Below are 16,456 nucleotides of genomic sequence, written 5' to 3'. Positions count from 1 at the left end.
TCTCGTTATAAAAATTCGTTCAATTTTTTCTAATATTTTTCGTCCATGGATGCTATTTTTACTAAACTTTGAGGTTAGGTTTAAATATAGCCTCCAGAAATTGTGACAGTATCGACACTAATTAAAAAATTTCATGAAAATATATTTTATCTTTTTTATACTGATGAAAATGGTACACTTTATTTGTTTTATCTGTTTTCTATTTGTGTATAACAATATTTACTATATTTCGTTACAAAAATTCGTTATAAAAATAAATTCGTTCAACTTTTTCTAATTTTTTTCGTCCATGGATACTGTTTTTACATAATTTTGAGGTTAGGTTTAAAAATAGCCTTCAGAAATTGTGACAATATCTGCATTCCTTTAAAAATTTCATCAAATTATGTTTTATCTTTTTCATTCTGATGAAAATAGTACACTTTGTTTGCTTTATTTGTTTTCTATTCGTGTATAACAATATTTACCATATCTCGTTACAAAAATTCGTTCAATTTTTTCTAATTTTTGTTCGTCCATGTATTTTTACATAATTTTGTGGTTAGGTTTAAAAATAGCCTCGAGATAATTACTCTATTTCGTACACGTTCACCCAATTTGCATAGTAAAGACGTTACAATAATACCTCTCGAAGGTTCGAACGATCGCCTAGCGATCTTTCAGGCTGCAAATGGAAGCGTCGTGCATGAAATACGGGACGACGCGAGACCACCCCCGCATAGAATCAAAAGGCACAGGGTGGACAGATTTGGTGCATCGGTGCAACGCGTGGGCGTCTTACGGAAAGTTCAAGTTGTCGTTACGTGGAATTTTTCCGTGAAACTTTAAGTAACCAGATGTAAGAATGAGATCGAACGAAATAAGCCAAAGGTAAATGTTACATCTAGATTCTGTCACAAATGTTAATGTTCCTTGGAAGTCGTAAAGGAAATGGTTCTACTTAAAGGGTCGATAATCGTTTTCAATAATTAGTACAATGCTGGAGGGCATAACATTTGAGGTTGAGTCTAGTTTGGACGCGTAAGTTGCTTACGTTGCTCGCTGTGGCGCTGCAAGCGCTTGCAAGCGTAATAATGACGTCATTGTTACGTCGTATCACATAACATATATTAGCTTCGATTAATAAGATAAATCAATTTTACGAGCTATTTATGAAATGAAATAAAACTAGATATGGTTCGAAAAATTTCTGTATATTAATTCCATTTTGGCGCTGTTGCAAATTAACCAAAATGAACCGTTCCTAGCATATCTATAAATGCTCATAGTGGCGTGAGCGTCCAAACCGAACCGCACCCTTGGTCTAGTTGGATTAAATTCGCGTTCGTACATTTCACTTTCGTTGGACGATAGCCACCAAGTGCATATCCTCGTTAACGCCCACTACAACGCCCCCGCGAGCTTAACAATATCCATTTGTAACGTTTCCGGTCGTTCCGGACTTCTACTAATATCCAAGCATTCCGTTAAAAACGAAAGTGAAAAATCAAGAATACCAATTTGTCGATTGAGGCTTCGTTAAAAAGTAATTAACAGTTGGACCAATACGCAGGTTGCCTATCTACAGGCGCAACTGTTAATAACTTTTCAACGAAGCCTCCATCGACAAATTCTTGATTTTCGTCTTGTTTTGGCCTCTAGAATCCCCCAAGTGCACCCTGTATCTCAATTACACGATCAAGTAATAATACCTTCCGTAAATGTGGATTGTCTCAGCCCAAATGAAGTACACCATATCCCCGGTAGGTGGCGCGTACGTACGAGAAAAGAATCCGATCGTTGGTAGGATTTCTCGTTAGATGTCTGCACGCGTCTCTCGTTGCTCCATCAACAAAGAGGTTGCGCGTTTTCGCCGGTCACGATCGTGGTCAACAGGCAGGAGTAAATCAACGCGGGTTTCCCTCGAATTTTTGCTGCGTATAAGCCCGAGTCGGACGCGTGACCGTGAAAATTCGCGGATCGAACCGATTCCACGTTCGAAAAATCGAAAATCGGTGATTGTCAAAGGTCGTTAACGTATTTCTCGAGTGGAAGATTATGTTCGCTCTCAGAGTAAGGGCAGACAGGGTACCGTGAGCCGAGTGAACTGCGTAGTGAGAAGAGAATTGTTTCTGATTTACAGGCGATGCTCGCCGACCGTTTACCAGTCGCAGCTGTACTATATCAAATCGTTCAGAATCCTTTGTTCGTTATGAATTTTGCCACAGTTTTCACTCCCGAAGGAAGAATGTCGCTCGAAGCTGAAAAACGTAAGGCGAAACGATTTCTTTGTATTTTTACGATATCGTTGAACGTTCCATATGTTTCTATCTCAAGTTTCGTTCAGTCTCGTCACGTTGTATCGTTGCGAGAAGGGCCACGCAGAAATTGCTTATTATCATTGTCCATAGAAAAATTCATGACCATGCCGTTAGCAGAGAAAAGGAAATATTATAAAGGAGGCGTTACCACGTTAGATAGAGTTCCAACATGGGCGGAGTACTGGCGTAAGAATAAAACCAATATCGGCCTGTTGACTCTCGAGAAGGTCGAACCAGTCGACGAGGAAATAGCTAACAAAGTTTCTATGTGGCAAGGCGATATCACGTCTCTAGAGATAGATGCTATAGTGAATGCTGCAAATTCGAGTCTGCTCGGTGGTGGCGGAGGTATATAAGACACGTTCGATAGAAATAAGGAGTAGGTAACTTTGCTAAAGGATAAATAAAAACTTTGCCAGTTGACGGAGCTATTCACAGAGCCGCGGGACGAACTTTAAAGAAAGAGTGTTCGACTTTGGGTGGATGTCCTGTCGGAGAAGTTAGAATAACCGGGGGTTATATGTTACCTGCGAAGCGTTAGTATACGCAACAACGTGCTTGGGACAGCGCTTTCATAGATGTAATATTTTAGATGTTATCCATACGGTTGGTCCGCAAGGGGAAAAGCCAGAAAAGTTGAGGGATTGTTACAAGAATAGTCTCAGGATTGCCAAAGAGAATAAATTACGCACAATAGCTTTTCCTTGCATCTCGACTGGAATTTATGGATATCCGCAAAGACCAGCAGCCAAAGTAGCTTTATCGACGGTTAAGAAGTTCCTACTCGACAACAAAGACGCAGTAAGATTTTGTTTGATAGTTGTACAGATCACGGAGAATGGCGGCACAGGACACTGACGAATTTCTTAAACTTGCAGGTGGATAGAGTTATCTTTTGTCTGTTTCTTAAATCCGACAAAGACATATACGAGGAACTGTTACAAAAATATTTTGCTACCGATTAAACGTCCGTCGGCAGAGGTATCCTGTACTTTAAACTGAAATTTTAGAATGTGCTTTACAAAGCTGTATCGAAGTGTGCGTCAAATAATATTCTTAGAAAACTATCAAAAAAAGATATGTTCTTTCCTAGACGTCACCCTTTATCAACACGCCCGAGTACGGTTTCGAATTTCGCGGGTAAACGCGTCGCTCGCGGCCAGGGTGTCGATGATTGGCGGCGACGGTGGCGCCGCGGCTTTACGGTTCGTCCGCGTCGTGTTTCGGGCCGACGACGGCGCGTCGCCATCTTGAAATATCGAAGTGTGGTAATGTCTGTATGTGATAATAGGTGGGGGACGGTCGTTAATGTGGTGCGTCTCGTACGGAAAATCTGTCACAAATGGGTAAATATATTTTGTATTGAAGTCGCTCGTCTCGAGGGTCGACCGGTCTCGTGGCTATCGCGTATGCCGGAACGACGGTACGCTGGCAAGAGAAGCACACCCATAGTTCTGTACTAGTGCTCTCGCCGATCTGTCGTGGCGAAGGTGCGCTCTCCCGAGCGAGATCGCGGCTAGTGAGCAGTGCGTGCGTACGAAAGGGAGTACAGTGTATATTTTGTGGTTCCTCTGTACGATTCGAGGGTCGATCGGGTTATTCGGTTGTACGACCGACGAGCAAACACGACGTCGTCGCGTCTTCGAACGTCGCCTGGCCCCCCCCCGGGAGTGTGTGCGTGCGTGCGTGTGCGGCATGAAAATTCACGGATACGTCGGCCCGTGAGGAGAACGATCGAGAAAGGGACGAAATATTGTGGGATATCGTTCGCCGGGACGGGACGTGGGTTGCGTATCTGCACGGTGGGTCTTGTTCTCTCGCTCGGTCGCTCGGACAAGGCGGACGTACGGACCGGAGTCCCGTAATCCTGAATGGCCGCCGCCACCGCTTTCTAGGTTACTGACGGACACCCAGCGAGAGCGACGAGGAACGAACAAGAGGGACAGTGACGGAGAGAGGCGCGAGAGGGAGCGAGAGGAGTAGAAAGAGAACGAGCGACCGAGAGACAGAGTGGGGTGCAGGCGCTCGCGACTCCATACACGACCGAGTACCGATGTGCGGCCACCGAGGTACGCGATCACCGTCTCCCGGGTGTATTTCTCGCGTTCGTCGCCGATCCCAGATCGGAGACTCGCTGCATGTGGCAGACGAGGCTTAAATCGCTGGTGCTGCTACCACCGCTGGTGCTGCTGCCGCCGCCGCCGCTTCCACCGCTGTCCTCCTCGTCGCACACGTCGACATCGACGCCGAGAGACTTTACCTTAGGCAAACGAACGCGTGCCGATCTCTCGCACTCGTTACGCGCGTATGCATCACGTCGCGTACGTATTTTAACGGACAGAGTGATATATCCCCGAGCGTGTCGCCGCGTCCTACCTACCCACCAAGCAGTAAGTGGGTGTGGGTTTCTTCGTTCGTATGGCTGGCGTGTGTGAGTGCTCGTGTGCTCGCACGTACGTGCCCCGTGTACCTGCGTTCGCGCGCGCGTGTGCCTATGTATGACTGTTGTTCCGCTTACGTGCACTATCGTGTAAGCGTGGTAAGTATCCAAAAAATCAGGCTCCTCGAGGGGGGCGGTAGGGGTGGGGGTCGCCAGCGAGGAGGCCCTCGTCGCGAGTTACTTCGCTTTCCTCGTTCACGTCCGTGTCCTCTCTGTCTCTCGATTTGGCTACGAAAAGGCTTCTTTCCCCTCCCCTTTTGGGGGGGGAGTGGGGTACACTTCGTCTTTTATTTTCGCGGTGCACTCCTAACCCCGCATTTTCGTCACTCGTCTGTCACGATCACGCTTCCGAACCGCGCGTTTCTCCTTGACGTCCGACCGTTCCGTTCGAAATCGTTGTCATTCGAAGCATCACGGCGAAACGAATCGGCCAGCGAACCGGCTGACACGCGGTTCTGCATCGCTCGCGTCGAATATTCAAAAACGCGTGTGCGCCAGGCGTGATCTCGCGAGAATCCGTCAGAGGGTGGGAGAAAAAAAAAACGCGTTACGGTACCGTTGATCGAACGTTCCGTGTCGACCGGTGCACCGGTGTGCACACGCGTTATTATTATCGTTCGTCAACTCGGGAAGAGTTTTCGATACCGCCCACTTCCTCCTTCACGTGAAGCCTCTTGTCGATCGAAATGGTTTTTTATTACCTGTCTGGGGGCCCTCTCTGCCCCTGTCGCCAAGGGTCACTCGCGACGGTGCTACTGACCTCGCTCGTCCAGTTGTCGCGAAAAACGATTACCGCGACGGTATCAATTTATCGGCGCTATCGGTCGACCGTTGCGTTCTCGTGTCGCGTTGCAACGTTGCTCCGCTCCTAACGCAGCATCTCTCGTGCGTTTAGAGACCGTCGCGACGGATTTATGTTACTATGACTCGATGAATATTTATTCTTTTATAAAGTGAGGTTAGACGCGTGACACGTATTGGTTCTCGGTAGTACTAGATTTAATACGTTTTGTGATATTCGTAGTTTCGAGGTTAGGTAACGATACAACATTTCTAGCTGTGCCTCTTACGTTGTGCATCATAATTTCTCAGTGATATTTACATGTGTTTTACGTGTAAGTGATAACGCTAATGATAATAATTAGTGGTTAGGTTATTATATTACTATGATTCGAAGAATATTTATTCTTTTACGAAGGGAAGTTAGACGTGTAATATTGATTTTCGGTAATGTTGAAACTACATTGAATTGTTCATTGATTCTGGATATTCGTAATTTTGAGGTTAGGTTTCGATACAGAATTTTTGTTGTGTTTTTTTACAGTACTTGTGTATAGTAATTTCTCAGTGATATTTATGTGTATTTTACGTGTAAATGATAACGATAATAATAGTAAATAGTGGTTAGGTTATTATATTACTGTGATTCGCAGAATATTTATTATTTTACGAAGGGAGGTTAGACGTGTAATATTGGTTCTTAATAATGTTGAAACTACATTGAGTTGTGCATCGATTCTGGATATTCGTTGTTTTGAGGTTAGGTTTCGATACAGAATTTTTGCTGTGCTTTTTGCAGTAGTTGTATATCGTAATTTCTCAGTGATATTTATATATATTTTACGTGTAAATAATAACGATAATAATAGTAAATAGTGGTTAGGTTAATATATTACTATAACTCGCAGGATATTTATTTTTTTACGAAGTGACGTTAGACGCGTGACACGTATTGGTTCTCAGTAGTGTTCAAACTACATTGAACACGTTTTGTGAGATTCGTAGTTTTGAGGTTAGGTTACGATACAGCATTTCTAGCTGTGCCTCTTACGTTGTTAAAATTTTAATGGGAGATTCTAGGAATCAAAATAAGACGAAAATCAAGAATATTAATTTCATGACTGAGGCTTCCTTTAAAAGTTATTAAAAAATAAAATTAACAAATTTCAAATCATTCTGAAAAAATTATTCTTATTTGCAGGGGTCAATTGCAATCATTTTTTGTCAATAGACGTAACCCCGAAATCCTACTCAGTTTCGAGAAAAAAATTCAAGGAGTGGATACATTTTTCGACAAAATTAAAACATTTCAAATCGTTCCAAAGAAATTATTTTTAATTGCAGGGGTCAATTACAATCATTTTTTGTCATTACACATATCCCCGAAATCCTACGCACTTTCGAGAAAAAAATTCCTTACCGAAAATCTAATTAGGTGCCTAAATTTTTCGACGGAAAAAAAAAATTTCAAATCGTTCTGGAAAAATTATGTTCGTTTGCGGGGGTCAATTATAATCATTTTTGGTGAATAGATATACCCCCGAAATCTTACCCACTTTCTAGAAAAAAATTCGAGAAGGTATGAATATTTCGACGGAGAAAAAAAATTTCAAATCGTTTTGGAAAAATTATGTTCGTTTGCGGGGATCAATTATAATCATTTTTGGTGAATAGACATACCCCCGAATTCCTACTCACTTTCTAGAAAAAAATTCGAGAAGGTGTGAAATTTTTCGACGGAGAAAAAAAATTTCAAATCGTTTTGGAAAAATTATTTTCGGTTGTAGGGATCAATTACAATTATTTTTGGTGAATAGACATGTCCTCGAAATCCTACCCATTTACGAGAAAAAAATTCATTACCGAAAATATAATTAGGTGCCTAAATTTTTCGATAACAAAAAATTTCAAATCGTTCTGGAAAAATTATTTTCGGTTGCAGGGGTGGATTACAATTATTTTAGGTGAATAGACATGTCCTCGAAATCCTACCCATTTACGAGAAAAAAATTCATTACCGAAAATATAATTAGGTGCCTAAATTTTTCGATAACAAAAAATTTCAAATCGTTCTGGAAAAATTATTTTCGATTACGAGAGTCAATTATAATAATTTTTGGTGAATAGACATAGCCCCGAAATCCTGCGCGTTTTCTAGAAAAAAATTCAGCACTTGCGGAACTTTGAACGTTAATAACTTTTTAACGAAGCCTCCATCAACAAATTAGTATTCTTGATTTTCGTCTTATTTTGGCCTCCAGAATCCCCCATTAAAATTTTTCCTATGGTTGGCAGAACACCCTGTATATGTATTTTACATGCCCCGACAACGATAATAATAATCACTGATTAGGATATTAATTCTTTTACGAAGGTTAGACATGTAACATTGGTTCTCTATAATGTTGAAACTGCATCCAATTGTGCATCGTTTAAATATCTGGATATTCGTAGTTTTCAGGATAGGTTTCTACAACAGGATTTTAGCTGTGCCATTTACAGTGCTTGTTTATCGCAATTTTTCAGTGATATTTATGCGTGATAGTGATAATAATAGTGGTTTCCGACTACTGAAACAGTACTTTCTTTAAATATGTTTTATCACGCCGAGTTCCGTTGGCTGCTATTAATGTTCGAGACAGGTAATTAGACACTCTTTGTTCGTTATATCGTCAGACGTATTTTGTTGTAAAATAATTCTGGCCGTCTACGTGATAGCAATATGCAGATTGGCCCTCGGGCCAAAACGAGATTGACACGCCTGATTTAGATAATACGTTGTAGACATAGTCGCGTCGAGAACATTGTATTTTAACAGTTCGGTCTAACAATAAGTTTGTCTGTTGCCCTACAGGGGGATCGTAACTTACAGATACAAATTGTAAATCATCACGCGTTAACACGTTCACTACCAGATCAAAACCGCACAATATTCTGCAAAAGTAGCATTTTCATTTTAGACCATTCTAAGCTACATAACCTAAAATTTATTTTGGTACTTGTTTTCGTAACCTTCTTAAAATTCACAAACTCTATCCAAATTTCCTTTCCACGACGTCTTAACTTGGGAATTAATTTTCATCGTAAAGATAAATACTGTCACCCATGTATGGGGTGACGTGGAAGTCAAAGTGTTAAAATCGACGGCTGGTTGTTGGTATTTTTCAATTTACTAGTCTCTAAATTTATGGTGCGTGTACCGTGAACAATTGTATGCTAATGACCGTGAATTAAAGTCGTTATGGCATTTTGCACGTACCATCTCGTTACAACAAAGTTCGTTTGTACGTTGTAAATTTACACTTAATAACTTAGAAAGCGTTTCACGTACGAACAATTTTAATAGGGGATTTTAGAGCTAAAATAAGACGAAAATCAAGAATACCAATTTGTTGAGTTTCGTCTTATTTTGGCCTCTAGAATCCCCCATTAAAATTATTCCCAGGGATGGTCGAACACCCTGTATATGGATGGCAGGTTTACCACTATGGAACTAGAAAAATTAATTCTCGAGTTGAGATGTCTAGGGGAATAAATTTGGATAGAATTTGTGGATGTTAACAAGGTTATAAAAATAATTACTGAAACAAGTTTTAGGTTATGTAGTTTACAATGGTTTAAAATTCAAATTTTGTTCTTGCAGAATATTGTACGGTTTTGATCTGGCCGTGAATGTGTTAAATCTAATCCCTCCCGATGATTGGATTAACGATTTCGCGCGTGAAAATAATTATTGCACAGACGGCGGTGGACTGAGGATGGACGATGGCCGAAACGTTTCCTTTACGAGGCTTTCGAATCACGGTATCGATCACGTATAACCGTTCCTTTGTACTTTGACAAGCGCGTTCTCGACCGTCGGGATACTCCACGCTTACGTTAGCCTCGGGTATTGTTCTCTTAACGATGCGCCGTTTCTTAACCCTTTTACGTTCATCCTATATTTGCATCAGTGATATGAGACGCTCGGGCTGAATTCGAACGTATTTGCAGGTTAGAATAGAAAAGTTACACTTGCCGATGCAAACTATACAGGGTGTTCGATCACACTTGGGAAACAATTTCAATGGAAAATTTTGGAGCCCAAAATAAGACGAAAATCAAGAATATTTGTTGGCTGAGGCTTCGTTAAATAGTTATTAACAAAATGAAATTTAAAAATTTCAAATCGTTCGGGAAAAATTATTTTTGATTGCGGGGGTTAATTATAATCATATTTAGTGAATCGACATAACACTGAAATCTTACGCATTTTCGAGAAAAAAATTAGAGTAGGACAAATTTTTCGGCGAAATTGAAAAGTTTCAAATCATTCTGGAAAAATTATTTTTCGTTGCAGGGATCAATTGTAATTATTTTTTGTCATAATACATACCCCAGAAATCCTGCACACTTTCGAGAAAAAAATTCGTGTAGGTGGACAAATTTTTGAACGAAATTAAGTAATTTCTAATCATTCTGAAAAAATTATTTTTCGTTGCACGGATCAATTGTAATTATTTTTTGTCATAATACATACCCCAAAAAACCTACGCACTTTCGAGAAAAAAATTTGTGTAGGTGGACAAATTTTTCGGCAAAATTGAAAAATTTCAAATCATTCTGGAAAAATTATTTTTCGTTGCAGGGATCAATTGTAATTATTTTTTGTCATAATACATACCCCAGAAATCCTGCACACTTTCGAGAAAAAAATTCGAGTAGGTGGACAAATTTTTTGACAAACTTAAAAAATTTCAAATTGTTCTGGAAAAATTATTTTTGATTGCGGTGGTTAATTATAGTCATTTTTGGAGAATAAACATATCCCCGAAATCCTACATACTTACGAGAAAAAAAATTTTTCCGAAAGCATAATGTATGACCAGAAATATCAGTCCAAAATTACTTTAAAACGTCATAACTTCTGAACGGATTGGAGGATTCTAATGTTTCAGTCGGCAAACAACGCGTATTTTGGTCAAGAATATGTAGAAACTCTAACAATATTGAAAAAGCTGTTCCTTAACCCCGTAAAGTGAAAAAACCTCCATAAAAATTGTCCAATTTTCAAACGACCATAACTCCTACAATAGCGAATGAATTTCATTGAAATTTATTTGTGAAGTAGAGCTCATAGGTATCTACAAAAAAGTATTAAACAATATTTCCGTACAGCGACAAACAAATTTATTAAAAATCAAAAACGAATTTTTAAGAAAAATCGACAAGTGGTGGGTAAATTTTTCGACGAAATTAAAAAATTTCATAATCCGTCTGAAAAAATTATTTTTAATTGCGGAGGTCAATTACAATTATTTTTTGTCAGTACAGATAATCCCGTAATCCTATTCATTTTCAAGAAAAAAATTCCAGAAGGTGTAGAAAATTTTGGCGACAATTAAAAATTTCACATTCGTTTGAAAAAATTATTTTTGGCTGAGGAAGTCAATTATGATTATTTTTTGTTAATAGACATACACCCGAAATCCTACACACTTTGGAGAAAAAAATTCGAGTAGGTGGACAAATTTTCTGACAAAATTAAAAAATTTCAAATTGTTCTGGAAAAATTATTTTTCGTTGCAGGGGTCAATTACAATTATTTTTTGTCAAAACACATACCCTAGAAATCCAACGCACATTCGAGAAAAAAATTCTTTACCGAAAATATAATGTATGACCAGAAATGTCTCCAAAATTACAAGTTATGTTTCAAAAGTCATAACTTCTGGTTGGATTGGGGGATTTTAAAATCTAATTTCTTTTATTTAATCACTTTCTACAAAACGTGTTTGCTTCTTCTTTATTTCTGGGGAATAATATACAGGGTGTTCCGCATTTTTCCGTACACACTTCAGTAATGTGTCCTACAAGTAAAAATAATACTAAAATGTTATACAGGTTGTTCGCCCACCCCTGGGAAAAATTTTAATGGAAGATTCTAGAGGCCAAAATAAGACGAAAATCAAGAATAATAATTTGTTGATTGAAGCTTCGTTAAAAAGTTATTAACGCGTAAAGTTAAAGTGTGCAAGCTATCGCGCGCGCGCAGCTGTTCGCAGATTGCCGTTCTACAGGCGGAACTTTAAACGTTAATAACTTTCTACCAAAGCCTCAATCAACAAATTGGTATTCTTGATCTTCGTCTTATTTTGACCTCTAGAATCTTCTATTAAAATTTTTCCCCGGTCTGGCCGAACATCCAGTATAACAAAAAATTCATAAATGCTTTATTAAGAAAAACATGAGCTGTGAAGATAAAATCAATCCTTTGCAAGCATTCGATATCGTAAGTTTCTTTGCAATTTACTCAACATGAACTTGAACAATAATTCAAAATTTTATAAATCATTTATTAAGTTAAATGATAGAAACTAGACTGATAAAAATAGTTATCCACATGATTCTACGTTAAAAATATTTTTTCGTGCATCGACTAGTAGTTTCTCTCTTAAAATAAAATTTGAATAAATTTGTTTAATAAATAAAAAAACATCCCATTTCATATTTTCGTTATAACTTCTAAATAAAGCATTTATGAATTTTTTGTTACATAACACTTTATTGTCATTTTTATTTGTAAAATGCGGAACCCCCTGCATATATTTTGAAATTTTTTTAACACCCTGTATATATATTTAAATTTTTTGAACACCCTGTATATATTTTAAAATTTTTTGAACACCCTGTATATATTTTTAAAACCTTATTAGACATCTCACACGAGTATATTTGCGTATGTGTAAGCGAACGAATTAAGTTTGATAATTTCCAACTTCCACAATTACCGTGGCTTTAGATAAACGTAAAGACACTGTTCAGTTTTGCAATTAACGTTTACATACTAATCGGCAATTACAACTTCAGTTTGTAACTTAGAAACTAGGGTCGAGTCATCGTAGTAGCAAGTAGGCCCTCGATTATTGCACGAGGCTCTCGTTCGATGCGTGGTATCGACGAGTAGGGGGGATGGTCGCTAAGCGACCAAGCAAGTTCGGGGACTCCACGCATGAGCCACGAACGAGATTCCTCGAGCGGAGTTATTCCTTATCGAATCGATCGCTTACGCAGGATTCCGTGGACCCCGATTTTCTTGCAACAATCGAGGGTGTATCGCGTGCACTAAGCAGAGGTTCCCCGTCGTCGCGTCTGTCGCGTGTCAGCACGCGAATCGACGTTTTCTCGTCCACGTTTCCTCCTCCCCCGCTAGCTGTTACGCTCGATACGACGCGCAGCAAAATAATCGCTCTTAGCGAGAGTTCATCGTTACCCGTCAGACCGACGATTTATTCTTGGATTACCATTATGGAACCGCGGTGTTGGCGAGTTTACGTAATAGCATTTCATCAAGCGCGTCTTTTTTGAAAAAATTATTTTTAGATGTGGGAGTCGATTACGATCATTTTTTGTGATTAGAAATACACCCGAAATTCTAAGCACTTTCGAGAAAAAAATTCGAGTAGGTGGACAAATTTTTCGATAAAATTTAAAAATTTCAAATTGCTCTGAAATAATTATTTTTAGTTGTAGAGGTCAATTATAACCCTTTTTGGTGGATAGACATACCCCCGAAATCCTATGTACTTTCGAGAAAAAAATTCGAATAAGTGGACAAATTTTATACGAAATTAAAAAATTTTAAATTGTTTTGGAAAAATTATTTTTGGTTGCAGGGTTCATTTACAATTATTTTTTGTGAGAACACGTACCCTCGAAATCCTACGCACTTTCGAGACAAAAATTCTTTACCGAAAATATAATAATGTATGACCAGAAATGTCTCTTCAAAATTATATGCATATGTTTAAAAAATCATAACTTTTGAACGGATTGGAGGATTTTAATGTTTCAAAATGCAAACAACGCGTATTTTGGAGAAGAATACATAGAAATTCCAAGAATGTTCGAAAAGTTATTTCTTAACCCCGTAAAATGAGAAAACCCCCATAAAAAAGGATTCAATTTTCAAACTGCCATAATTTCTACAATAGTGAATGGATTTCATTGAAATTTAGTTTGGAAGTAGAGCTCATGGATACCTTCAAAAAAGTATTACAAAACATTTCCGTACACCGTCAAACAAATTTATTAAAAATCAAAAACGAATTTGTAAGAAAAGTCGACAGAGGAGGTAGGTGACTAAATTTTATGACAAAAAAAAAAGTTTCAAATCCAGCTGAAAAAATTATTTTTGACTGAGGGAGTCAATTGCAATTATTTTTTGTGAAGACACATAACCTCGAAATCCTCTCCACTTTCGAGAAAAAAATTCGATTAGGTGGGCAAATTTTTCGACGAAATTAAAAAATTTCAAATTGTTCTGAAAAAATTATTTTTGGTTTTAGGGGTCAATTACAATTATTTTTTGTGAAGGCACATACCCTCGAAATTCTCGCCACTTTCGAGAAAAAAATTCGAGTAGGTAGACAAATTTTTCGATAAAATTAAAAAATTTCAAATAATTCTGAAAAAATTATTGTTGGTTGCAGGGATCAATTATAATTATTTTTTGTGAAGTCACATACTCTCGAAATCCTATGAACTTTCGAGGAAAAAATTCCAATAGATGGACAAAGTTTTCGACAAAATTAAAAAATTTCAAATCATTCTGAAAAAATTATCATTGGTTGCGGGAGTCAATTACAATAATTTTTGGTGAATAGACATTCACTCGAAATCCTCTCCACTTTCGAGAAAAAAATTCGAGTAGGTGGACAAAGTCAAATAATTTTTTTTTTTTTTTTTATTATTATTTAGCGTGACATTCATTTTTCTAGTGCAGAAATATGTATAGATATTCTTGGATTACTATTATGGAACCTCTGTGCGAGTTTACGTAACACTGTTTCATCGCGAGCAGAGCCAGGCCGGAAAACTTTCCTCGTAATTGTAAAACGTACTCGCGCGCGCTAGCGTTCTCACCTGCTCTTAATTGCTATTCTTCGCGAACGCTTCCTCTTTGCACGTTCGAGCCACGAAGCGATTACGCGAAAGCTCGCCGTCGATACGTATCGTCTGCAGGGAGGAACTATCGCGAACAGCGGTCGTCGGTGGTGTTTGATAAGTTTCGCACTGGTTCGGGAGCGGCGGGGGCGGCACCACCCCCCACTCACTCGCTTAGTTTCGTGCGTACCCGGTGACCCAGTTCCCGTGGAAGGTTTAGGACAGGGGTTTGCAAACTAAGTTCATGGTGCCCTGGATGTTAAGGCGATTCGTCTGAGACGCCCTTAGTGACCTAATGACTCCTTTACAGCGCCATCTTCTTTTTTTTATGATATTGGTGCTTCGACGATATTTCTAGTTCTTTAACACTTTGACTGCCACGTCACCCACATATGGGTGACAGAATTTACCACTACGATATTAAAAAAATTAATTCTCAAGTTAAGACAAATTTTAGGTTAAGTAGTTTACAATGGTTTAAAATCGAAATTGTACTTTTGCAGAATATTATACGGTTTTGATCTGGCAGTGAACGTGTTAATGGCTGAGCAATTCTCTTGTGCAATAATTATTTAGCAATAATTGTGTAATTAAATATTTCTCGAAATCTGGTTTCTGGAGTATTGTGCAGATTTGGAAAGATGGCAACAAGGGAAGGAGGTACAAACTTGTTATGCTCTACAGCGCCATCTTTTTTCTTTCGATGCTATTAGTGCATCGACAATATTTTTACGTGCCCTTTAAGGGATGAAGAATATTCTTACTCGTGCAATAATTATTTAAATAAATACTCTTCTAAATCTGGTTTCTGAAGTATTGTGTAGATTTGGAAAGATGGCAACAAGGGAGGGGGGTGCAAGCTTGCTATGCTTTACAGCGCCATCTTTTTTTTCGATGATATTAGTGCTTCGACGATATTTTTACGTGTCCTTTAAGGGATGAAGAATATTCTTACTCGTGCAATAATTATTTAAATAAATACTCTTCTAAATCTGGTTTCTGAAGTATTGTGTAGATTTGGAAAGATGGCAACAAGGTAGGGAGATGCAAGCTTGCTATGCTTTACAGCGCCATCTTTTTTTCTCGATGCTATTAGTGATTCCTCGTGCATAATTATTTAAATAAATATTCTTTGAAGTCTGGTTTCCGTAGTATTGTGTATATCTGGAAAGATGGCAAAAAGGGAGGGTGGTGGAAGCTTCTGATTTTTGATTATTACGCCATTTTGGTATAGAAATAAGCCTGAGTTTAGTGTCTCATCGCTATTTCCACGTGTCTTTTAAGGGTTGAACAATACTCTTACTCGTGCAATAATTACTTAGCAATAAATATTGTTCTTAAATATCTGATCTCTCGAGTACTGTGTAGATTTGGAGAGATGGTAACAAGGGGGGAGGGGGGTACAAGCTTCTGATTTCTTCTTTTGACGCCATTTTAGTATACAAATGAACCCTTATGAATTCTTATTTAATTATTTACTAATAAATATTATTTTTAAATATTTGTTGTCTTGAGTATTATACAGATCTGGAAAGATGGCTAAAGGGAGTTGGGGGGGTTGCAAGTTTCTGATTTCTGCTTTTGACGCCATTTTGGTATAGAAATGAACCTGAGTTTATTCGTGCATAATTATTTACCAATAATTATTTTTTTTCGACATCTGGTCTCTCAAGTACTGTGTACATCTGGAAAGATGCCAACAAGTACAAGCTTCTGATTTCTGCTTTTGACGCCATTTTGGTATCGAAATAAACCTGGATTTACTTTAGCTTATTTATTTACCAATATCTGGTCTCCCAACTATTGCATAAATCTAGAAAGATGGCAACAAGGGTGGGGGGGTACAAGCTTTTTATTTCTGCTTTTGACGCCATTTTGGTATCGAAATAAACCTGGATTTACTCTTGCATAATTATTTAGCAAAAATATTGTTTTTCGACATCTGGTCTCTCAAGTAGTGTGTAAATTTGGAAAGATAGCAAGGGGGGGGGGCACAAGCTTCTGATATTTT

General features: G+C 38.4%; 1 protein-coding gene across 4 annotated transcripts; it reads left to right on the top strand.

Annotated features, from left to right (window-relative positions):
- The first annotated feature begins 1,847 nt into the window (after positions 1-1,847).
- Positions 1,848-3,356, top strand: LOC122399777 (macro domain-containing protein CT2219-like). Of its 4 annotated transcripts, none has more exons than XM_043400726.1 (6): positions 1,848-1,994; positions 2,123-2,249; positions 2,391-2,648; positions 2,720-2,836; positions 2,893-3,101; positions 3,179-3,356. In XM_043400726.1, exons 2-6 carry the CDS (start codon positions 2,126-2,128, stop codon positions 3,263-3,265), a joined length of 795 nt encoding a protein of 264 aa, XP_043256661.1. In that variant the 5' UTR covers positions 1,848-1,994; positions 2,123-2,125; the 3' UTR covers positions 3,266-3,356. The 4 variants fall into 4 exon arrangements, with proteins under 4 accessions (XP_043256661.1, XP_043256660.1, XP_043256659.1 ...); XM_043400725.1 differs by having other exon boundaries at positions 1,848-2,007; XM_043400724.1 differs by having other exon boundaries at positions 1,848-2,052.
- The last annotated feature ends 13,100 nt before the right edge of the window (positions 3,357-16,456 follow it).

Source organism: Colletes gigas, unplaced genomic scaffold (assembly GCF_013123115.1).
Source record: "Colletes gigas isolate AHSC1104 unplaced genomic scaffold, ASM1312311v1 Colletes_gigas_Sc00015, whole genome shotgun sequence".
Taxonomy (NCBI): Eukaryota; Metazoa; Arthropoda; class Insecta; order Hymenoptera; family Colletidae; genus Colletes; species Colletes gigas.
The sequence above is the reverse complement of the archived record's forward strand: the minus strand, read 5'-3'. Positions and strand labels throughout refer to the sequence as shown.